At 41.3% G+C, this 25,828-nt stretch overlaps 1 protein-coding gene across 2 annotated transcripts; it reads left to right on the forward strand.

Moving 5' to 3' along the window:
- Nucleotides 1-5,790: 5,790 nt before the first annotated feature.
- Nucleotides 5,791-21,751, forward strand: CCDC126 (coiled-coil domain containing 126). Of its 2 annotated transcripts, none has more exons than XM_055805580.1 (4): nt 5,791-5,948; nt 16,827-16,958; nt 17,586-17,990; nt 20,471-21,751. In XM_055805580.1, exons 3-4 carry the CDS (start codon nt 17,753-17,755, stop codon nt 20,650-20,652), a joined length of 420 nt encoding a protein of 139 aa, XP_055661555.1. In that variant the 5' UTR covers nt 5,791-5,948; nt 16,827-16,958; nt 17,586-17,752; the 3' UTR covers nt 20,653-21,751. The 2 variants fall into 2 exon arrangements, with proteins under 2 accessions (XP_055661555.1, XP_013154386.1); XM_013298932.3 differs by lacking the exon at nt 5,791-5,948 and adding an exon at nt 12,671-15,416.
- Nucleotides 21,752-25,828: the final 4,077 nt, after the last annotated feature.

A 25,828-nucleotide genomic window follows, 5' to 3' on the forward strand; every position in this document is an offset into this window, starting at 1 on the left:
CCTGGGGGGCGCTCCCCGCCTCCTCACGGCGGCCCGCCCGCGGGAACGAGCTGGTGGGGAGCGCGGCCCGGCGCCAGGTGTGCGGGGCTGTCACCGCCCCCAGGCAGCCTCTCCGCCGGGCGGCCGCTGCCACACGCCCTGGGACTCAGCCCCGCTCCTCACCCCTGGCCGCCGCCCCCCGCTCGCCCGCTCCCGGCGCGTTCTCCGGGGCTCCGCTTCCCCGCCGCAGGCACCCATTTGTGAAGTCGGTCCGTGTAGGCCTCTGTTACTCTTGTGACGTGCGGAATTAGACTCTATAACTCGAAAGTTATAAAGTAGGTATGTTTATTGCGCGCAGATGCACGGGGGATCGCTCCTCCGCAAGCGTGCATGCCCGAAGTGACGAACCATCTCACATTTATACAATAAAACATATGAATATTCAATTAACGCCTATACATATTCGTTACCTAAACCTGCTTCGTATGTTAATTAGCTTATCAGTCCTTTGCCTGGAATGTGGTGGTCTTGCAGGTTTGTAGGTGATTCATGTTCTTGTGACCATCCGTGACCATCGGATCTTCTCCAGCAAGGAGTGGTGATTCATGTCCTTGTGACCATCCGATCGTCTCCTTGCGCCTGCAGCAAGGAGCGGTCTTCTCCAGCAAGACTTAGCACTCCCTCCCTCTAGATAGCATTGGAATATCTCTCATCCTTTTCTCATTCTTTTTTAAATAGCCCCTTTGTTAGAGGAGGAAGGGCAGGGTCTCCCCTTTGTTAGAGGAAGAAGGGCAGGCGTCTCCTCAGAGCTGTGTGCCTATGTGACCAGACACCGCACCCATGACCAGTCACCATACCCACATTCCTGGGCAGACATATACAATCACAGTTGATGCCCATTGTCCCCATTTCACACTATTTCTCCATATCACTTGCTAGGGCGAACGGTTACTTAACATGCGGGGCTGGAAGGTTGCTTTTATTGTACAAATTTGAAAATGAAGCCACATGATTCAGTCTTGAATTCCTCTAGGAAACAAAGGGCTAACCTTTTGCTTACAATCTTGAGAATTTCCTTTTAACCAGGATTTTATCAAAAGGCTTATCTTTTCTGCTCAGTCACATTATAGGGCTTCTCTGTTCCCCCTGTGCGTTTTTGGCACTTCTTCCTCCGGCACACACCAAGAACTGCAGCAGCGCATACCTTGCAGGCAGCAGAGGCTCAGCACCGAGGTCAAATAGGTAGGTCCTTGGGTCAGAAAATGTCCAAAGATGACAAAACAGCCAGACTTGCTCTGTCTGCACCCAAAAAAACAGGAGAGCAGGCAAAGACGAGTGTCCAGCACACGCCCTTTCCAGAAGCAGTGCTCTCCCCCCTTTCCCAGCCTTTTGCCAGTACTGGTAGCAGATAGCTCAGCCGCTGCTGCTGCCCCAGCTCTGCATCTTCCTGGGGCAAGATCTGCCCTTCGGGGCTGAGAGGCTGTTCTGCCCAAGCTCCTGCTCTGGCTGGGGCTAGTTATCTTTTTGTTCACCGTGGCTGTAACCAAGGAACGACCAGCCTAACTGAGTGCCTATCTAAGTGAGTATTCTCCAAAAGGAATGAGGCACTCGGTGGTGATTTGCAGGCAGGAGATGGTTCCCTGGAAATCAAATAACTTTGCTACGTGAAGCATGCTCCCAGGACTTTAGACAATAGCAGTGTCCACAGAACCGGTTGCTTCCCTTTCCACAGCCCATCACATTGGGTCTCCAACAGCTACTGTGGTAGCAAGGTGGCAAGGTGTTCCAGTGGAGAAGCCACATTAACGCTGGCTGCTCATCCACAGCTTGACCCACAGCTCGAGGTTCTAACAGAGCCTTGGTGTACACTCATCTTTATGGAAATGGTTTGTATTGCTTCCTACCTGGACCATAAATGATCTTGATTATTTCTTGATTCTACTGTAAATGGAAGGCTGGAACTGTACATGCCAGCTCTTCCTCTTTTTCCTTCATGAATCAGAAGCAAATAATCAAAGAGTAAATTAGCTCACAATGGCAAAGGCAGCAGTATTGGGGAAAGATCTTCCTTATCCTCTAGGTTTGTAAAAAACCTCATTTTGGCTGAAAGTTTCTTGCATGTCACTTACTTCAAAGGTTTTAGCCAACTCCTTAGCCAGCTCTTGTTTAATTACAATTCAATTTTCATTCCTAGGAGGCTGGCCTGAGTCTTAGCCTCTGATGATGTCTCACTTGCCAAAAGCCATTCTGAATCCATGTCATAATGTGTCTTTTATACCAGCTCTACTCCATTCAGATCCAGTAGATAGATTTGCTTATCTCCCTTTTCAAGTGTACCTTTATTAATAAAACAATTATTCTGCTACAAGATCACATATTCTTCTGCCATAATCTGATTCTGATCATAGCTGATTTTATCTATAATCTAACTCCAGGAACAAAAGGGAATGGGCATAAAGGGCATGCTTAAATTCTGGAATGAAAATGCTTATTAGTCTTCTACCTATAAGGTGCATCACTGAAAAAATGGCATATGAAGAATCCATTGAAAATACATAACGGTTACACTAGAAATAAACCAAGCAGGAGAGGGAGGGAAAACGTCAGGAGAATACAGGACAGGAATATACTTTTTGCTAAGATGTACATATAGAAGACCTAGCTACAGCCCCCATTGCGATTCCAGCTCCTGAGAGTTACACAAACATTAATGCACACATTCAGGACATTTGCATTATTCCAACGGGACTTTTTCATTGCTGTGATCTTAAAATGTTCTAGCAATTAAGCCCAATAGAAAAAGAGCAATCACTGATACAAATACCAATTCTTAAAATGTCTGATCGAGTTTACATTTTAAATAGAAAACTACAGGCTCTCTTCACCATTTTTTCTGTAACTTCTGCCTTCATTGTTCTCTACAATAACTTTACCATAGTTTCCTGGAGTAAAAAGAAAATAATTATTTGATACTATATTTCAGCTTTAACTATTTTTTACTTAGTAAGACTGCAAAGTTGGTCTGTGTCTTTGGGAGCCTCTCTGCTAAATGAAAGATGGTTCAAACACGGAAAACAGCTAGAGATGGCTTAGAGGATACACTAACGTGACATAATTTGTATGTACTTCAGTCATGTCTTACGGAGCTTTTTCAGGTAATATTAATACATTGTTGTAATATATTGTTAGCTTTAATGCAGTAATGAATATACGGTATTCACAATTTGGGGGAAAAAAATGCACTTTGGAGGGAAAGATGGGCCCAGATTAGGCCCATTTCCAAAAGTGAAAGGGTATAAACTATGGAGAAGGGCTGAGGAAGAGAGGAAAATAGGAGTGGCAGTAAGGTAAGTATAAGGTTGCTTATATTCTTATCTACGTATACAGATTAGAGGATTAATCAATTTGCTAAGGCAGCAGGTACACTAATCACAAAGCATATTGATTAGAATGCCACTTTCTAGCCATTACCATTAATAAGCTGTCTAAACATATAAGAGAGGAAAATCTTAATATGCATTTGAAAAGGAAAGAGCAATAAATATGCAAATTAATGTCAGAAGGATAGTCTACAGAGAGTGAATGGCATGGGAAAGAAACAAAGTTAATATTGCAGCAGCAACCTGTTTTTGCTTTTTTGGATTTTGAAAAATAATACAGAAAAATAATACCGCAGTACAGCAGGTTTTTACTCCTGCAATCCTGGGCTTTTATCTATCCCTTGAAATGATGCTGAGAATATTATAACCCACAAATATGAGGACCATGTAAACACTGTTAAGGTTTGATTTTCATATGTCACCAAGGAGAAACAAGGTGCTTGATAATGTTTTGTGATATGTTTTTTACCACACACCTTGGGTAAGGGGGAAAAGTATCACAGAGTATTGTGAGATGCATGTCATGAAAGATGACGAAATACTTGAGGCCTTCAGGCAACAGGAATTAAGAATGTTATTAATAGTTGAGGAATCCTGTCAACGGAGGGTACGTTTATAATGGAGACAGATTTCTTAATACAATTTTGTGACCTCCAGGAGCAAATCTTCCTGTTATTACACCATTGACAGATTTCCCTTTCTCTCCCTAGTAAGCTCTAAATACCATATAAATTATATTTGTAAAGACATTACAGCTGTTCACTGCACATCTGTGAAAATAAAGGATTAATCACTGAGCAAATAGCGTAGTAATAAATGGCAGTAAATAGCTGCGGTACATTTGTTATGTGAAGTCCATTTCAGACCATCTGTTTTTGATCTTTTCAAGAGGAAATCTTCATGAGAAAATACCCACAGAAACTGACGAGGCGATTCTGCTTTAGCAGATAATACTTCTAGCAATAATTTTATTGGTGCTGCACAATAGATAGTCAATCTGTTCACTCAAAAGCTTACTCAAATATTTCAGAGCTGTTTTTTTTTTTTCTGCCTGTCCTCACTCAACATGGTATAGTTTAGCAAAAGACTTTTGTCCATGGGATGGATTTCATAATCAAATAAATCAAATAATCAAAATCAAATCATTCTTGCAATGCAGCTGCTTCTGAATTCCCTGTGGGAACAGCCTTCTATTCAGTTCAACAATTGCCTAATTTTCTCTAATTTAAATTAACTCTCAGGTGAACGCTGATATTTTCCAGACCACCAAGAAAAAAACAACCAACTTTTCCAAAATGTTTCACAAGTCTCTGAAATAAGGGACTGTGAGCTAGTTGACATTAGAAAGTTTTATGATTCACTAGTTGACATGGTGTCAGCTGCCAACAGTTTTGTCTATCGACTTAAGTCTAGGCTACTAAGCCCTCTGAGCTATCGATACCTCTTTTTTTATTGGAGCAATGGATTTAAACGCTGAATTTTCCTACTTCTAATCCATGAAGAAAAAACCGGTTGAAACCCCGAAAGGAGCCAGGTAGCCTCTGACACACACAGGGAAAGCTGCAGGTGTGGGGGGACCGATGGGGAGCTGGAGCGGTGGTGGGATCAGCAGGCTGCCAGGACCCCACTTGTAACTATGTTTATTTTACAGTTGCAATGTTGCAAACAGAACCTTTCCCTACACTCAGTTGCAACATCTGACCTGTAACGCGTTGCTCAGCTTGTCGCGACAGGGACAATCCTGAAGGGACTGAACTAAGGTGAACAATAGGTTCTCCTGCATACCTGCAACACTGCAGCTGTTGTGTGCCCTTACGGCTCACTGATGTCAACGTCCTTCAAGCATCCCCTTGCAGGAAGAGCCTGAGGTAACTCGCTATCACAGGCCAGTACCCACAGCGTGTTGTGTTTACGTGGCTGTCACGGTGGGAGTCTATACACCGCCCCAGCCACGAGCAGCCTGTGCAGCTGCGGGTTACGAGAGCGAGTATGGCTGGGGGTGAAGTGTCCCTGCACCAGACCCGAGGGACGGAGCTCATCTCCGCGGCCACCGCCCGCACTCACTGCCGTTAGAGGGCAGGCACGGTACCTTCCCTGCCACGTCCTGCTGCAGGCACTCTACTTATGGACGTCAGCGGGAACTGCCGGCCACGGCCACGCAGCTTTCCAGCTTCCCATGCGTTCCTGTTCGGAGCCCGACGGTGAACGTTTCCGGGCAGGCCCGCCAGGCCCGCAGTTACGTGCCGCCCTCCCGGCCCTCACGCAGCCCGCCTCGCTCCCCGGCAACGCGCTGTGGCTGTCCCCGCCGGCCTGGCGGCAGACCGAGGCCCTGAGGCCGGGCCTCCTCCTCCGAGCACGGCCCGCCCCGCCTGGCCTGGCCGCCCCGCCTCTCCCGGCCGCCCCGCCTCTCCCGCGCCCCGCCCCCGGCGGCCGAGGAGGTGGGCAGGGGGCGCGCGGCGGCGCGCTGGGCCGCGCCGGGCCGGGCCGGGGGAAGGGGCGTGGCTTCGGGCGGTGCGTCGCGGTGCGTCGCGAGGCGGGCGGAAGCGGAGCGAGCGGCGCCTGTCAGGCGGGCGCGGGCCGGGAGCGGAGGTAGCGGGCGGGTGCCGGGGGGGCTTTGCCACGGGGGCTTTGCCACGGGGCTGCCGCGTCCTGCTGAGGCGCCGCGCCGGGCGGCACACGGGGGCGCGGCGCGGAGGAGCTGTGCCCCCCGGCTGGGGAGGGGGCGAGGAAGGGCCTCCGGCTGAGCGGGGTCGACGCGAGGGTGGCGGGGGCCCGGCAGCCCGTGTGGGGAGACGGGGCGGCCCCGCCGGGCGGGTGCGGGTGGAAGCGCCGGGCTCGGCCGCGGGGGGCGAAGGGGGAGGCGGGGGGCCGCAGCCTGGCTGCGCCTGCCGGCCGAACCCCGGGTTTCACCTCGCTTGAGCGCCCAGCTTTGAGCTCCCCCTCCCTCGGGCTCGCCCCCCGCTGCGGGGCAGGTTTATCCTCCTGCTGGCTTCGGCCGTGCTTCTGTGCAGCCGCCAGCCCCCGCTGCGCCCCCCGTGCCCGCGCTGCCCTTGCGCAGCGGGTCGTGCTGCGGGGCTGCCCGGGCGCTGCCTGCAGGTCGGTCCCCCGGGGTGCTGCTCCCTGAGCTCCGGTTACCGGCGGCAGCGCGGGTCTCCGGTGGCTGGTGGCGGGGCCACCGCAGAGCCCGCTGGCAGCTGCTCGGGTGCGGGGTGTGCCGCTGCCCGCCGCGGCTGAGCGTTCCCTTCGGCTGGGTAACCACCGCTGTGGTGCAGTGCCCTTGGGCGGGGAGGGAGCCCTGAAGGAAACAAGGGTTTGCTGGTTTCCTTCCTCGTGTGCAGTGGTCTTCCTGGCATAAACTATGACTGCAGTGACTCGGCAAGATTGATGCCTTGCTGGTAGTGTAAGGACTTAACTTTCGAAGAGGTAGAGCATGCATACAGGGATGTGAGGGCACTTAGGAGGAGGAAATTTTCTTTGTTTGCTTAATTCCTGTTCAAGCAAAGGCAAGATCCTTAACAATGTTAGGTGAAGTGATCTATTGGCACTAACAACTTTGCATAAAAAAAGTTTTGTTTTGCTTTTTGGATATTATAATGTATAAAACTTCTTGACAGCAAGAGTTGTGGAATAATGCTTCCTTCTTACAGTACAATAAAACGGCTTTTATATGTAACATCTGATGATGTTTTAACTACCTTTTTGATCCTGCATTAAATTTATTTCGCTATATACTGTTATCTCTCCTTATTTCTATAGCACCGTTAATCATTCATTATTAATCAACTTTCTTTTCAGCTTCTTAATCTAACATGGTAGCATCCTGTAAATTCTCTTTCATGTGTCTTGTAACCTAAAAGATACTGACAACTAGAATGGAGCGTAGTTTTTGTGTTTCTGTACCACAAAGAAAAGCAGAAAGAATTTTTGTTCTGTCCTATGACATAATATGGAGTTTCTTAGTGCAGTGTAGGTCAGGTTAACAACTGGGGGCACAGGGGTTGTTGTTGTTTGGGGTTTTTTTGGTTGTTGTTTTGCCACCTCAGTGGGTGAATTGGGGGTTGCGGAAAGACACAGTTTTTCACTGTGAAAAGTGAGCTTTGTAGAAATTGTGACTTTTTTTTTTTCAACAGAACCTTCAGAGTATTAACATGCTGAGTGTGATGCATGTGATTTGTTCTAACTAAATGTGTTTATTTTGGAGCAAATGTCATGAATTGCATTCTCGCTCATGAGAATATTAAAGAAAGTAAACGATATGAAGAGGATAGTACTTTGTAAGTAGCATCTTATTCTAGTGTTGCAAGTGGAGCGATTGCAGTTTTAGATCAGATGTAGAAATTTATTGCTACCTTTGTTCCCATTTTGACTGCTGGAGACTCCCATGTGTATAAAGCCTGAATTATTCTGGCCTCTTTTTGTTATTTTATGTGTTAGAATATATAATTTTTAATAATTCATTTTGGGTACTTGAGATCTCTAGAGGGTTAAGTAATTATGCTGGAATTCCTTTGGTCTAGTAAATAGGTCTTTTTCCTAAAACTTTTACAGTTGGAAATAAAGCTCCTTACTCTTTTTTTTTTTTTTTTTTTTAAGCTTGTGTAGTCTCTGCTTTTAGGGATTTTGTTTGGCTTTCAGCTTCTTGAAGGAGGCATTGGTATTAGTTAATCACATACTGTGATTTAGCGTGGGGATTGGACGTCATTTAACTGCTAAAAGTAAGATATTTTCCTGGGAGTTCATGATCACTTGTACGTTTTCCAAGAATAGTTAAGGGTGCTAGTGTTTGCATCTTGCCCAAACTGTAAGTAGGATAAATGCATGCTGTCAGCTTAAATTGTCAGCTGTGTAGTCAATGTATCTGAAGACTAGTAAGTGTCAAAAACAGTCATTAAATTGTTTGACTAGCTGTCAAAAATCTGTGGGGTTCGGGCATGCAAATGAATGTGTTTTGTCCTGATACAAGTTTACTGCTAAAATGTACTTCATATGGTATTTGTTATTTGACAAATTCTTTCACCTGTGATTGAAAACTTGTACCATTAGATGGGCTGGGTTTCCCCAACTAAGCATTATTAATAGTCTTCTAAATTTTCTTTTATGATTATCAACTTTACAAAAATTATTTGTGTTACCATTTGCCAATTTAAAAGGTTAATTTTGGATTGTTCAGAACTAAATAGGTACTTTGCCTATGTAAACCAGAGCTTAGACTAGAGGCCTAGACAAGAGGACTTAAAACTTACTCGACTGAAATTGGTCTCTTCAGTAATATCAAAGAAATAAGAGGCTGCCATGATATATATAATCCAGTTAAATCTTGGGTACCTTCTACTTAATTTTAACAATAAAACATGTTGCAGTGCATACCACTGTGGTGCTGTGCTTAACTACTTTCTGTCATAACCCTTACTATGCTAACATAAGCTGACAAGTCAATCTAGAAATAATAAATAGATGTAGAAGAAGAGATCTTACCTGTCGTGAATGTTTCCTCCAGTGATATTTTCCTAAAATCTTCAACTGGATCAGCCTCCTGGGAAGGAGCATGAATTTGAGGCCCGGTCTGTATTGTCGTTTTGCCACGGAAACGTACTTTGCTGGGCACCTTGCACACGTCCATACTCAGTTTAAATTCTGCAGGTTTCTTCAAATAAAACCAGACTAAATTCTTCCTCTCTCCCCAGTGGTACAAGCTTTCATGTTAGCATTCTATGAGAATTGTGTTTGTGTGGATGCTGCACTGCGTCTACGTGTACAACCAGTTCTGCAGGACCGATCTCTCCAGCATTGCAACCATTGCTTTGTTAGTTGACTCCCCCCTCCCCTCCTCTTTTAGTTCTCTTTAATGACACCCCCCACTTCCTTTTAGTTCTCTTTGAAATGTTCAGTGCAAATCTCTCTTCTCAGTACCCTACATTTATCATCTTGCAGGTATGGCTCTCTGTAAAACTAGCTAAAATTAGCTAAACATTATCATCTCAGAGGGAAGTTTTGGAGGCCCGGGGGCTTTGGAAAGAGTGGTGCAAACACAGCTGTGGAATTTCACAAGGGAGTAGAGGTACTAGCTGGGACTTTGCAGGGGAGTACTTGTCATAGCCTAGTGTTCAAATGCAACGAAAAAATTGTGGCAATCTTACCAGGGAAATGGGAAGCTAAAAAGGTACCTTGTGCTCTGCCATAACTGCAGTTCTTACGAGCAACGGTCCTACGTGTGACCTGACCGGCAGCAATAGAGCATAAAGAAAAATAGGGAAGTGTCCCAGATGGAACGAAGCTGAGATTTTGTTGGGTTCTGTTTTTTTAAGAAGCTGATACAGAGACATAGAAACATTTTGAGGCCCAGATGGATCCAGTGGGAGGAGGGGAACTTCAGCAAGTATAACATGCTGTCCCCATTGATATCTGCTTTCTTTAGTTTTCTTCACAACTCTTGCCAAGTCATTTCCCTTCTCAAAATCTTGAATCTTGGCTGACTGCCCACAGGCAAGGAACCTTCTGTTTTTAAATAGTTGGTTTATTTTAAAAGTATTCACTGGCAGTAGTAGGCAAAATATAGGAGGGAGGCACTGAAAAAAAGCCAGGATACTTTAAGGTATCAAAAAGTACTTAAGCAGTCTCCTTAGATGTAATGCAAATTAAAAGCAATTGTGGACAGAAAGTGTAAAATAAAAACAATGCAAATAGGACTACAATTAATTCAAATTAGAAGCAAGTTACCAGTATTTCTAAAATAGACAGGCAAAAGGTAGTCTGGTGTTTGGGCACTCAGATAATTTTATACCAGAGCCACTGTAAACTTGATGCGTGGGTTGTCAAGTCTAAAGCAGTATGTTTTTGCTTTCAACTCAAAGTCCAGCAACAAAACAAATAGGTTGTGAGCTGTTCTTAGAGGCCTGTAGGAAGGCTAAAACTGTTCCTGGTTTAAGGTACGTTTGAGGTTGTCCCAGCAGCTTGTAGGCAGTGACAACATCTGTCTGCTTGGTGAGCTGTGACTTTTGTTGGCCCAGAATACCCTTTGGCTGCATTGAGAGACAGGGACTGGTGGGAGCATGCAAGATTTTCGTTCTTTGTTGCAGCACTGTAGAAGAATAGGTATTCTTGATAGTTAGTTATCCGTTTTTTCTGTTCTCTTAAACCTCATGGCTTTCTATGATTTCACTATATCCATTAAAGGTATTCCCTGAAAGGCAGGTAGCAATAAGGCAAAGAGATAATATTTTTTTTTCCTAGTTCCTTGGTTAATTGCAAGTCTAGGTCGTGCAGGGACAGGGAATGAAGGAACATATGCTGTGGGATAAGGTATAAAGATAGATAGATGTCCTGGAAAAGACACCAAGCACTAGGCAGACTCCTTTGGCAGCGCATCCCAAAAGTGGTACAGAACCACTAAAACCTGTGGTCCAGCAGTTGTCATACTGATAGGGCAGCCTTTTATTTTGCTAGACGTATGCCTTCTTGCCTATCCTTAAGGTGGCAGCGTGTTGTATAGTGCTATTCTTTTTGCTTGAGCCTAGCAGGTAGTAATATAAATTCTCTCTTCTATTGACTGATCTATGATGCAGCCTCAAAAGACCCTCAAGTCTCATCAGCCCACGGATACAGCATTTTGATGTGCTTTGTTGTGTCAGGCATTGCTGAGGTTTTGTTGATAGGGTATCCTTCTTCTCTTTTCCATCTCTGCTGGTGACATTTTTCCGTTGAGCAAATTTTACAGCAATAATAATAGGAATACTTAACAAGCTGAGAGCTGATCTTGTCAAAAGACAGCTGCAACATGGTTTCACTTGTCTGGGGACATGCACTGCTGTTAATTGTTTGCTTCCAAGTATGATGTTCTGCTCTTTTATGGTTCTATGCAGCTGTCTGAATGAACCTGGGAACCAAAAGGTAGTGTTGGTCTGCCAGTCACCAGTACCTAGGTGCCGGTACAGGAAAATGGTTTTATTGACATCTTGTCAAGAACTCATGTGCTGTTAAAGATACGAGGATTGTGGTTCTTCCTTGGGCACCAGTTTAAAATATGAATTATGTGGGTAAGATGATTTATTAAACGGTGTTATGTCTAGGAATAGAGAACTGAAGTTTCTGTGTATTGCGAGGAGTTATGGTCCTATGTAACAGGATACGCTTTCCTTCTTTGGGCACCTCTTTGTCAGCTGCACCTCATGCCAATTTTTCTCCTACTGCTAAACCAACCAACAGTCATCTAAGACTGCAAATTACCAGAATGCAGACATCATTTTTGGTGTTCCAAAAAGTCTCAGCATGTAACTTTTGGGCTTCTTGGTGCTTATTTCATTGCCCCTGTCTTCAAAGATTAAATTGGTCAGTGAAAAATTGGTCAGTGGAAACATTCTATGCGTTTTTGTGTGTCAGTCATTCTTTAGACTTCCCATATTCATTGCTGCACAGCGACTGTGCTAGCAGGCTTCCAAATAACATAGAACTAGCCTTTCTGCTCTTGGAATGGTAAGCACAATGTCTGCCAGCTGAGTAATGGTGATGCTCAAAGTTTTCTGTTGGAAAACAAAAGATTTTGGAGGATGCAGAGGTAAATGGGCTGGGTGGAGCACACTCTAAATAGATAAAAATAAGGAAACTGGTAGGATACAGTTGATAGAACAGTGGAAATATTCTCTGGTGTTCTGTACTGCCCTGTGATTTTTGTCTTCCTGAAACATTTGTTGGCTATTGTAGAGGTGTATCATCACGTCTGTTTACAGCACAGCTTATTGTTTACTAATACTGTACCCTCACTGTACTCAGAGTTGTTTCTCATATAGACATAATTTTAATATGTTGATTTAAAATCCTTAATAACTTCATAAATTTGTTAGGCTACCACTGAGATTGTAATAAATTCCTATTTCATACTGTACAATTATTTAATAGTAATTATTACTGTCAGCTTTTATTTATACTGTCCTAATTTCTGTCTGCTGTCTGTTGCATGACAAGTTTTTTTACCCCTCCTTCTTCTGTCTGTAGTTGGATGCAGTCTCCTATGACTGTATCTGGCTTTTTCTTTTTTTAAGTCTCTGTCTTGATAAATCACTTCTTGTGTTTATACGGTTAGTAATAACAACTCATTGCAAAGCTAGACTTGCTTTTGAATTTCCTCTATTGTGGTGTTGATGATAATTTGGCAGTGATCATAATTTGGCAGATAAGTATTATGGTAGTAATAGATTGATTAAAATTCCTGTTTATCAAGGCTGCTTTCTTAATATATCTTAATATATTTTCAATATATAATTTCAATATAATTTCATTAGAGACCTATATAGGTCTCTAGGGTATCTCTGAAGAACAACTACCTGAGTATTCGCCATTCTAGTTTTCAAAATGTATAACCAAAGAGGTGAATTTATGGGACTATATATTAACAATACTATTTTCAGTGCATTTTTCTTGACTTTATCCTTCAAGTCTTTTTGATCCTTGAACAGAATGGGATTCTCAGGCTTCAGCTTTCTTTATTCTTCGCCTCTTGTTGATTCTGTTTTGTTAGTTTTTTGCTAAAGCTGCTTACTAGTAACTACCAAAAATACCGGATGGGCCTGCTGCTTTCTTTTCCTCTTACAAATAATCATCTTCATCTGTCCTATACATTTTTCAAAACTAGAAGGTACACACCATGTTTGCAGCACAGTTGTAAATTTACCAGGCTGGTGCTGATAACCACTTCTAGTGGTTTAGGAAGGCTGAGATCTCTCGGGTGGAATAGAAAAATGATGACAAATATGTAGTGGTCTTTCATGAGGTGACTTGACTAGAAGAACTGACGGTGCTGTAGGGTGTGTTGTAATCTTTTAAGGATTTGAGTAAGCCTTGTTTTCACGATACCCCAGGGTTGTTTCAGAGGGTGTATGAGGCATTCCTTTGCCTTACAGACTGTTGCATTTTTTGTGTTCTACGAGAATATAATCTCTGGGTTTTGCTGGGAATAAGTAAAGCAGAATCTGAGGAAGACTTTGCAACAAAATTCAAGTATGGTGTTTTCTAAGTGTGGGCTGGTTTCTGTGGAGAAGGGTCAGTATTCAGACTGAAGTCCAATGCTAATGTTTAAGTAGCATCAGAGATCCTGGAACTTTGCTTTATTATAGAAAATATAGTAATGGATTTTCTCTTGCCTTTTCTTTGGCCCTTATTCCTTTTGTTTCATGCACTCAATTAATATAATTTATTATATGACTGATATTGGAACACAGCTCCAGAAGACAGAGACATTATTTTGTTTTGGAGAGGATGAGTGCCTTAGTTCACTGCCAGACACGTCTGTCAGTGTTTGTGGTGGTACCGCTGGACAATCCTAAATCCATGTTGGCAGTCTTTAGCAATACGTTTCTTAAACAACCAGCACTGGCAACAGCGAAGAAAACCAAACTCTTTATATGTCTGTGAAGGGCAAACCTAGTTTCAGATCCTCTCTTCAGGAATTGCTTGTAGTTCCAAGTTCTAATGTTGCCCCTGGCTTGGGCTTGTCATTTTCAGAATAATTTAGATATGCATGTTGATTTTTAAAGAACTTTGGAAAATGGCCACTTGAATTGGTCACTTCAGGCTGCCTATTGAAGGGATTATCTGGAAGATACTCTCTTCTTGGTGCGTTCTTGGATTGCCACTTTGCCTGCGCATTTGGGTCAGGGGTTTTGTTTGATTTTTGTTTGTTTATTGTTAGGTTTTTTTGGCTGTTTTTATTTTTTGGGGGTTTGGTGGTGGTGGTGTTTGTCATGGCGTTTTTTTGGTTTTGTTTGTTTTCCTTGGTTCGGTTTTTGTTTTTTCCTTTCCCTCCTCAGATTTTCAAATTTTGTCCCGGCTGTACTCCTTCATCTTCATGGTCCTCTTCCTTTTGTCTCGGTCTCTGTGGTTAGGAATGGTAGGAATTCCAACAAGGCATAGCTCTGATGTGCCCTTTTTCCCTGTTGCTTTCTGCAGTGCTTTGCCCTCCTTTGCCATAAAAGCCCTTTAGCTCGGGTTGAAGAGTGGTTGCCCTGGGTTCCTACTTGGGCTAAGTCAGTGTGAAGAAGAAAGTCTCGGCTTCCTTTTTCCCCTGCTCAGGGAGCAGTGAGTAAGCAGGAGTTGAGACAATGAGGGAGAAGAAAGAGACAGTCACAAGAGACAGTGTTTCTTATATCTATGCTGTTATCTCACAGGATATTACTTCTGAATTACTGAAAAGAAAGGTCCATTTTGAGGACAGGTTTTGTTTAAACTATAATGTTCTTGTAGAGAAGTGCTGACCCTTCAGGGCAACAAGAGGTAAAAGAGTATTCCAATTCATCCATCTTACTTATTGTGCTATTTTTCTCCCTAATAAGTACACCTTCGGCTCTGATACCCTTTTTTCCTGCTTGCAAATCACGTGGGTATAAGCTTGCTTTTTGTGTTTATTTGTTTGTTACTGCGCACCATGTAATGCAGGAATGGTCTTGCATGGAGTGTGTTACGGGTCACTAGAAGTGCACATTTCAGGAAGGAGGAGGAGACCGTGTCTCTGGAACTTTGAAATTACGCTGGAATTCATTAAGGGAGAATGGCCTCTAAAATGCATAGGGAAAGTGACAAGTGCATATAGTTCCCTTCACTTTGGTATACCTTACTCCCAGTTCCGTTGCCCAGTGTTAGTATTTGGGTGTTATGCCATTTGCCCAGCAGGTTAAGTCCTTGATTTCCATTAGTTTCAATAGTCAGCGTGTGCACTGTGCATCAAAGATACGTGGCAGAGACCCAGCCTGCAATTCTTACTGCTCCTTGGCAGGAGTTTATTCAATCTGTTCCTCTTGGCTGGGACTCTTATCCTGGCTTGTGGTCTTATTTACAGTGTGATGGCAGAGTTATTTCCACTCCAAAGCTCTGTAGTGATACTGTCTAAATGCTTCAGGATGAGATACAGCTGGAGATCTGTGGAGAACTGAACCAAAATTCTGCAAGAGCTATCTGTTATTTTCAGACTTTTTTTAAAAAAAGTAATGGGGTTGAAACTTGTCTCTCCTGGAGAGGTACTATTTGGTCTTCTGAGCCATCATGTGAATACCCTACTCCTGGACCTCAAATGTAACTATTTTTCAATATATTTGACTATTCAGGGATTATGTAGATGCATGATGATGTAGGTGCAGTTTATGCTTTAAAGTCTGAGTGCAGAGCCATGGATTTGGCAAAGAACTAGGGAAAAGAAGTTCTGGTTAGCTCATGTTTAGGGGGGATCTGTTTCAGGAGATCTTTAACCCCACAATTCCAAATACTCGCACTGATACTGTAGAATGTACGTTTTTATTGTTTTCTCTCTTATTTTACGTACTCAAGATAAATTTGCGTCTTAAAGACAGTTTTGGGGGGTAGGCACACTGAACAAATTACATCCCACTGGATTTACAGTGGCGTTTCAAAGTATTGCATGTTGGCTATCTGTCCATGTGCATGCTCATATCCCATAATTTAGGTGAAGTAAACTATTCCTTGTCAGTGACTTGTGATTGCCACCCACATTAGTACACCAAACAGTGAAAGTAAGATTTTATGTACTGGCAGTTACTAGAAAGAATTTTACACACGACAGCTTGTTACTTTACAGCAATTTTGGTGTCCAAGTCCTAATATTGCCCCTGCCTTGGGTGGATCATGTTGAGGATAATTTAGATATGCATGTTGATTTTAGAACACCTCAAAAATTTGCCACTTGAATCGGTCATATTGGCCTGCCTATTGAGAGGATTATCTCAAGAGTGAAGGTGAAGATAAGGGACAAGCACAAGCTGGAACCCAGCTGGCAGTAACGCCTGTGTTTGCAGCAGACGGTGGCACGTTGGCATAAGGCCAGTTGAACTGGCCCGCAGAGGCAATGTAAAATACCGTGGAGGTGGAGTTATGTTTAGATGAGTACTTAGCAAGATAAGAAATTCAGTCTCAATATTCTAACAATGGAGGCCTGACTACTACTATAGAAAGTGTGGTGAGGAACTCTGTTAAATGTGTCACTTCAGTCTAGAAGCTCCCTCTCAAAAAAGTATTGAATAATTGGAGACATTTCAGAGGTGGCTGAAACATGAGAAATATGAGGTATCCATATGTAAAGAGACTGAAAAGATTGGATTAATTTGAGGGGGGAAAAATAAGAGAATGATACATATGTAAATATATATATACACACATATATGATGAATCTGGAACATCTGCTGTCACTGTCTTATAACACAAGAAGTGGGACACATTTCAGGGAGATTCCTACCAAGTGTTTTTTAAAAAGTATGTTTTAACCCATTATTGGGCATTCAAATGTATGCATTTATAATAAAATGGAAATGGATTCTGTGTTGTTCCCTAACTATTGCTTCAAGTTAGGTTGAAAAATTTATTTCTGTTTTAAAAGCATGTGGCTTGAGGCCCTCAACTTGAACCACTCCATGTGAAAATGAAGGTTCCTTTAGTCCTGCACTTTGTTTTGTTTTTTTGCCCCCAATACAGAGCTACTGAAGATGTCTGACTTGTATTACTTCAAATTATCTGGACATTTGCTGTTTAACTGCTGAAGCTTTCCTACCACTTGTTTCTCTCATGAAGCCTTAATCTATTGAGGGATCAGAATTGCCTGCTATGGTAAGACATTTTTACAGTGGTAGTAAAATGCTAAAAGTGGATGCAATGTGCCAGTTAATTTTGGTTTTATTTCTTTACTTATTAGCAAGACACCAGAACAACAAAAAATCTTAATGCTGTGTAAAATCAGAAGAGGATGATGCCCAACTTCTAAGTAATCAGCCAAGAAATTGTTCTGCATTTTATCTGTTTATACTTGCCCTATGCTTCTAAGTGAGGAGTAAGAATCAAGTGAATAATTTCACAAGATCCTTTTCTTTTGTGTAGATGTATGTGTAAAACTCATCAGAATGTTGTGTATAAGTGTTTTACAAGTCTCTTCTAGATATTGCATTTTGTTTGAAATGCATTTGGATTTAATGTCCGTTCAAATTACAATATTTAAAATATTTAAGGTGATTCATAGAAGCATAGAAGTTTTGATTTTTGGAGAATAAAAATTGGTAAAAGAGGAGGAAACCTTGTCAATAACATGAGATAGAAAGATGACTGCACTTCTCACCAGATACAAATCCACAACTGCATGCTAGATTATGCAATAATACTGCATTTGGAAACTGGTATTTGTCCTTGACCTCAACGACTGTAGCAGTTCTTAATAACAAAGTCATATTTTACAAATTTCAGGAATCAAGACCAACTACAACATGAGAAGATGTATTCAAGATGATCCAGCCAGGAAGATTTTTCACTTCATAGAAATCTTATTTTTGTTTAATATGTAATATAATTTGACAAAGCCAAGTTCAATTACTTATATTAAAATTAAAGCACACCTCTTGCCTTCATCAGAAATGTTTCTAACGTTTTCAAGAAAAAATATGTCCCAGAAACTGAGCATGTTTTTACTAGTTTTTGGCATCATTTGGGGTTTGATGTTGCTACGCTACACTTTTCAGTATCCAAGACGCCAAAGCAGTGCTGAGTTGCGTGGACAGATATTAGATCTAAGTAAAAGATATGTCAAAGCACTGGCAGAAGAAAATAAGAATTTAATGAATGGTGGAGGTGCAGCATCTATGGCAGGATATGGTAAGAGGAAAAAATCCATACTAGTTATTTCAGTATCTTTTCCTGAAAACTCTATAAAGTTACACTTTTTTTTTCTTCTTTTAAGTAATATATATTGCTCTTCAAGGGAAAAAAACTCTCTGTATTTGATTTTTGTTTATTCACTGAAGTTGAAGATTAAGAAGTGGTGCAAAATCAAGCTTGAGACATGAGACTTTTATTTTCCAGAAATTTTGTAGATATCTCCATGTGTATGACTACTGTTACTTACAGGATTAACAGTAACATTTTGCTTTTTCTGAATTTTAAGCTATTGAGGAATCAGCATGTGCTTTATATGGGGACCAAGTTTTAGATTAAGTCATTTCAACATTCCAGATTCTGCTTGTGCCTCATTGCTAACTTTCTGCTTTTATTTCTTAATTTTTCTTCTCTTTAAGTAGTAAAAAAGCAGCAGAAAGCAACATACTAGTTGAGTTTGCAGTTTTGAGACTGCAAGGCAATTATTAATTTAGTTGAATCTCCCCTTGGGTTAGAAGTAGCCGCTAGAGATAAGGTCCCTTGTCTCTAGAGCTTTCGTACTTGTTGCATCGTACCCATCTGATTTACCTGTTAACTTGATGAATATGTGACCGGTATTCACTGTCTTCTGAAATACAGGAAACATAGTTTTGAGATCTTTTTAGAAAAACTATAAAAATGTCTTAATTTTAACTCTGGTCCCTCATAGCTTCTCTCGAGGGAAGGCTGTAATGAGCTCTAGCTAAGCCCTTACAGGTTAGGTTTGAGGAAACTACCTGTTCTGTCATAAAGGAAAAAACATATCTGTGAAATTTTTTCTTTTTGTGAAAAAAGGCTTAAAAAGAAATACTTAATATATATATATGTATGTACAAATGTATATTTAGGTACTTTGATCCCATTCTTAAGGAATCCTTAAAAAGGTGCGCTCTGCCAGTTGTAGGATGCTCTTTATAGGCACTCTGGTCAGAGTACAAACAGCAAAAATGCATCTGAACGCTTTTTGCTGCTGCTCAGGAACAAGGAGGCAAATCTGTGGTGACAAGATAAGCAGGAGACAACCCAAGAGGAGAACAGCATCAAAATGGCTCAGCCTTTAATTCTTTCATTCATTAAGTTAACATTTTTATAAGAGACTGCTTTTTCTTTTCTTCTCCCTTTCCCTCCCACTTTTTTTTTTTTTTTGCCTTCAAGGATTTTCTGCCTTTACTGTGTAATTACTTCTCTGTGTGATTTGTTTTAAAAAAACCTTCTGTACTGCAGCTTTCTACTGCTATATAGGTCTTACAGTGTATTTCCAAATGAGATTTGCCTTCTGAGGTTGTTTCTGAAGTTTAATTTTAAAAAAATGAAGTCCACTGTTGATTTGCATGCTGATCATCAGACGTACAACTTGAGTAGGCATTTCCTTCCCCGGGCTGTTGAGCACAGGATGGTACTGCAGAGTGCTCAAACTGGAAAGCAGTTTTTTTGGGTTTGGTGGGGTTTTTTTGGTTTGTTTCGGTCATGTCATCCCCCCTGCAGCCCCCCCCCCCCAAGGTGATATCACTAAACAAGAACTAGTTAAATTTAGAGGGAGGGACTGACCTGAGACTTTTTAAAGAATTACTAAATTTACTACAGATGTTTTAATTTTATCTGGGTTACTCTTCTTTTTTCACTTTAATATCTGTGTTTTTCCTTTCCAGTTTTTCCTGTTAGTTAAGAACTGATTTGGGGTATATATGTGTGTGTGTGTGTGTGTGTGAAGGGTAAGAAAAGGGGACTGTGTGTGTCTGCCTGTGTTGGGGGGAACTTAACGCCTTGTAAAACTTGGTAAGTTTGTTCGTTTTTTCCAAGAATGAGAGAAGGTGGTGATATGAACATTGACAACAGTGTAATTAGCTTTTGCTGAAAGGTTGTTACCATTTTTATGTTCCAAAATAGGGTTTTTTTTTCTGTTTTTCCTCTTGTTTTTCAATCAGTATAGGCTTAAACGTATGGAATTTTTTTTCATACTTTATAGCTTGTGTAAGAAGTGGTAAGATACTTTCTCATAAAACTGCTACTTAGAGGAAAGCTGTTAAGGACAACCTTTTTTAATGAGGGAAAGTATTTAAAAATATTCTGTTGCTGTCCAAGGCTAAAAGGTGTCATAGCTGGGTATCGTAGTGCTGTTGTCTGGATGAAATGTGAAATACTGCCTTTAAATAGTCATTAGTCTAATGCTCCAACTAGTGGTTTTGTTCTTACACTTGAATATTTAATTGGCTTCCTTCACAGTTCACTATTATGGTGGTATCTTCCTTGCCTAAAATAACAGAGAAATGGTATTAAAGAAAAATCAAGCAGCTGTTTAATTGCACACTTAATCTGCATTCTTTCCCAAAAAGTATAGTAGGAAGAACAGCAAGTCTTTAAGATGTGAATATGTTGAAATAGCAGTTCTTTTTCACCACACATAGTAAATAATATGATTTTGTTTTTTCCATTATCTTCAGCTGATCTTAAGAGGACAATTGCTGTTCTTCTGGATGACATCTTACAACGCCTGGTGAAATTGGAAAACAAAGTTGATTACATCGTTGTGAATGGCTCAGCAACAAATGCCACTAATGGAACTAGCAATCAGGTGCCAGTAACTTCAAATAAACGTGTAAAATCAGCAAGCAACACTAGATAGCAAACAGGGCCACTTTGCCTTGCTGCATCTATGATGGGTAATATTTAAAACAAGCTTTTTATCTCTGGCTAGGGCAAAGCAGTAGCTGACTGTAAAAGAAGCGTAAACTATTATACTGTATGCTGGCTCTATGTAGGCCTAACTTATGTGCATAGGTTCTCAAAGCATTATTTCATTGCCTTTGAACAGTACTTCTGAAGTGATCTTTGTTGTCTTTAAAGATATTTTGATATCATGATTTGATGTAGTATGCCATTGGATAATAACAATATACAGAAAGCAATGAGGAACTTATAGGTAGGTTTCTAAATATATTTAAGTATAAATACAACATATCATTTGGATAGGTGAGCAGTATTGTAGCTTATTCATTTTTTGTGATCTGCATTAAGCCAATGTAACTGAGGATAACACATTGTTAAATAGATGTTAGAAAATGTGTATACTTATAATATTTTGTTACTCCTTTACTAAAACAATATTGAGGATAGCATTGGCAGTAATATTTTAAAATTGTGACCCAAAGAATGTCTTTATTTGCACTATCTGGCAGAATAGCTAGAGAGAATTTACTGTATATTTAAGAAAATTAATTATAATAGGAAGATATCCTAGGTAGTAACACTGTCCAGGTATATCTTTACGCTGGAGTTAGGGCAGTTAGATTATCAAAAGCAAATCATAATCTGTGATATCTTAGAAGATTATTTCTTACAAAGATATTTAAGTGTATGTATTTTGTAATTGCAGATAAAATTATTTAAGTGATGGAAATATGTTTTGGATATGTGAATACTGTTTATTTTTATTCATTGCGGTTTCTTTTTAACTTTTTAGTACCTTGCAATTTGTGATGAGCATAGCACACCATCTCCCTGATTTCCTTTTTTGATTAGGAGGAAAAGCAATTAAGGGAAACAAGGCATCTCTGCATTTAACAGAGATACATGTACTAAGGGTATCTTACCATGGAATATGTGAGAGCTAAGGTAATGTTTGCCTTATGTGTAAGTTAGCCTTACAGCAAAGTAAACTGCAGTGTGGGTGCACTGTATTTCAAAATGTTACGGAAGTCATATTAAAGAGAAAGTGCCACAGAGCCTGTTGTTTTGTGTTGTTTTTTGTTTGTTTTTAAATGTACTGAATATTTGAGGGGGGGGGCTTGGGGGGGGGGGGGGCCGTTATGTTCAGGGACTTTTGCCAAAAGTGTTCTTTGAGTGGGTTTTTGGGAGGTGCTGGATGATATACTATCCAGAGTTTTGTGTTCTTTCTTCTATTTCCCTGCTGACATGCTGATATTCTGGACTGTTCTAAAGGAAAATACACTTACAACCTTAGTTCATATGCAGATGATTGTTTTCTGTCACATTTTGTGTAAACATGTACTCACTTCAATGCAGAAAGAGGAAAGGAAAATAAATTTTTAATTGTGCTTGTAAAGGCTCCTTTTTTTTTTTTAACAGTCTTGTCATTCCTGCTACATGTGCTCTAGATGTTTCTGGACTGGAAAAAATGTACATCTCTGAAGTTTAGTAGTAGTGTCTCTGGTATTCTTCCTGCATGATCACTTGAGTTGCTTTGCTTTTGAAATTATAATGCCCTGAAATTTTCCTAAAGTTAGAGGTAAGGGGAGAAAGAAATGAAGAGAAAATAAAATTACTGGTTTAGATCTTTAATGGTGGGGACTTCACTGTTTAATCTAGGAGTGAAGCCAGATGCATAATTTCTTTTTAATCTGTAAGTCTCTATTGACAATGTGAAGATAGGTTTTTGTATCACATAGCTACCTATCTATGATTTTTATTCCCTGGGTACTTGCTTGGTACTGATGACAAACAACCTAAGCAGGAATGTGAACCAGTTCAAGGAACTGATACAGTTAACAGAACACAGACGTACTGACCCTGAAGAGTCTGTCAGAACACAGATGCAGTGATGCTGAAGAGTTAATGTTGTGGAACTGGGGTAAGAAAAACATTTGCAAACCCACTAATTGCTGGGACAAACTACCCAAAAGTAACCTCCTGTCCTCATGTATATTGTAATTACAATAGCGAAAGTAACTCCCCGCCATCCTCGGGAGCATGTGTATTGTATATAATATTATGTAAAGAGTTACAGCCAATCAAGTTTCACGATGACTAACTTCTTTGTTTGTTGAACTATATATAAGGTTCCTAAAACCAGGAAAAGGTATGCTAGCTTTGTGGATTTACCACACAGCACCCATCTCTGCGCAGACGTGAAATAATCATCTCGACTCTGTGTTGATTGGCTTTTGCACACCAGGTGAAGAACCCTGATTTTGGGACAACGTTTTGGCAATCCGGGTGGGACAGCCGTAAGGCCTTGCCCCGATCATCTTGCTGTGCCCAACCGTAGACTGGATCGGAGAGATCCTGTGTGCACTGACCTACTGACTGGGCACTCCTCCGGATTCTCGCTGAAGTCAGGGTGACGAGCAACCTAAAAGATGCAATGCCCAAACAGAGATATTTGCATCAGGGTCAAAGAAGGGAAACCCCTTGGACTGGTAAGTGTAAAATTTAATTATAAATTAGATCGCTTCTGTGGAAGATTGTTACGTGTAGATGCTTGGCAAGGGTGCCTTAATTGACCAGTGGGGTCTGAGCTGAGTGCGCTCTGAGCTGGGGCGTGGGTCAGAGCCTGCAGATCTGGGTATTTGGCTAAAATGGGGTCAGGCCAAGCCACAATTCACCCCTATAGTCCTCTGGGTTGTATTTTGAAAAATCGGAATAAGTTTGGGGGTGTTCTGATGACTAAAGATAAGATGAAAAGGTATTGTAATCAATGGTGACCTAATTATAAACTAGGTGATGGTGAACGATGGCCAGAAAATAGGTCTTTACATTATAACAGGGTATTGCAATTGATGATGTTTTGTCACTAGTTGGGAAAGTGGGATGTATTTCCATATGTTGATGCAGTCATGATTTTGTATAGAAAACGAGATACTCGGAAAACGTGTAGATTTGGGGGGAGCTATGTTGATGATGTGCGTGCCAGAAAGGAAGAGTTTATTTGGATACGACCGTAGTAAGAACAGGACCGTATGTGTTGGGGTATGGCAGCGTGCTCCCCACCCCCCATCCTGACCTAACAATGAACAACTCTGTTCCGCTTAAAGTGGAGTCAGGAGTTTGACTTGAGCAGCGTGTCTGTCTTGCAGAACAGTTAACAGATGCGGTCTAACAAGCCACCAGGTGAAGAACCCTGATTTTGGGACAACAGTACCAACAAAAATCTTGGTGGGTGGTGTCACCTTGTGCTATAAACAGTCAAGAGCCATTCTTGTGTGTGTATGCATAATGCCTTTTTTTCTTTTCTTATACGGGTATATGAAGTCTTAAAGCTCCTGAGGATGGTTAAGCAACCATAGCAAAAGTAGCAAGGTGAATGTTTGTCACTATGTGTGCGTGCAGGTGGTTTTATGCAGGGATTTTGGAGACTGATATTCTAACTTACATGCAGTTACGTACTGCTCATAATTCATGGTGCCATTAGCAAATAGTTGCTTTTCTCTTGGGTTTCGGCAGTACCATGGCTCACTGGACCTGGCTTGTACTTGACAAATACACAGGGGGAACTGACTACCTCTGTCTTGTGGCACAAACGTTCCATTCATGGGTATAGTTGAAACAACTGTTTATCAAGAAGCAAGTTCAAAACACTCTAGTAGCGTCCTACATCTAATTTTACATGAAACCAGCATAATTAGGAGATACCCGTATCGTCATGCTGTGCCTCTGACTTGTGTTCTCTCTTCACCAGCTATCCAGCAAAGTACTACTTCCATGATTTCTGTGCTCCAGCAGTGCAGAGGGTGGAAGCTGAGCTTCACTCATCCTTTTTGCTGAGATGACAGTGCTTTCCAGAGTGGCAAAACTAAGCTTCAAGTGTGCAGACTAAGGAAAAAAGGGTAAGGAAGGGATAAGGGGAGGATCTCAGCTGCCTTTCCTATCAACAACAGTAGCAGGAATTCGTATGTATGTTCTACACTGCAGCCTGCTTTATAGGGTATTTTGAGAGGTGTGGCAGCCCTGCAATGGAAGGAGGTTGTGTGAAGAACCCAAGGGCTGGTGAAAAAGAAAGAGAAAGCCTACAGCTCACCCCAGGCGCAAAGTGCTCAATAGTATCACAACATTTGGTTGTGTTGCCAAACATTTAAAATTTTTTTTACAAGGAATATTTAAATAGTATTTCTGCTGTGCTGCAGTTTTTATGATGCAGCTATGTATTTCCCATTTCAGATGACAAAACAAATCCCCCCCAAAGTGACCTGCTTCAGGTTTTGTGAAATACAGAATCTCCTTGAGGTTGGTTGGTTCTTATGCTGGATTTGGTTTGGTTTTTGGTTTTTTTTTGCTTTTCTTTTTCTTTGGAGGGCAGGGGGGCATATAACCTCCCTTATATAAAGAACCCCTGATCTGGGGTGGTGTTTGTTTTGCTTGTGCTCTTGAAATCTTTTGGCAAATTATCAGACTTGAATTTTTCCAGCTATAATTTGCCTCATGAGTGTTTACCAGCTGATTTCACTAGGTGATTGGTAGTATGTCTGTGCCTGTGAATGACTGTTTAATGTAGGCAGCAAAGAATGGCCAATATCCACTCCCAAACAAAAGTACTAATGAAGAAAAATGGAAAGAAAATAGTATATTGATTGCTGTCTAAACAGCTAGAAGCACCACAGTTTTCAAGTTCCACAACCAAATAACTGGCAGGAAAACATCTTAGGGAAGATTGCCTTGATTCTCTAGTTCTTTTTGTTGCTTTCCTCATCTAAATATAATTTTTGATTCTCACAACAGTAACCTTAATGTAATTAAGATATCCAACCATTGTCTCTCAATCATGTGTGAAGAAGAAAAAGTGCAGAGTGGTGCCACATTAAAGAACCTTTGAGATGAACGGATGGACAGCTAGACAGATACTCCACTGAAACACGCTGACACAACTCTTAACAAGCTGATTATCCACTGTTGGGATCACAGAAGTTTGCTGATCTGTTTTTAATGAAATAATTTACAAAAAATACAGAAACATAGCACAAGGATGTAGAGGTTTTTGTGATCAGTGTGGTGAAACATCAGTATCCTTGGCACCCAGTATTATGTCTAACATATTGCACAGTCGTCTGTTTTTCCAAGCAACTGCT

The sequence above is a fragment of the Falco peregrinus genome, chromosome 5 (genome assembly GCF_023634155.1).
Source record: "Falco peregrinus isolate bFalPer1 chromosome 5, bFalPer1.pri, whole genome shotgun sequence".
Classification (NCBI taxonomy): domain Eukaryota; kingdom Metazoa; phylum Chordata; class Aves; order Falconiformes; family Falconidae; genus Falco; species Falco peregrinus.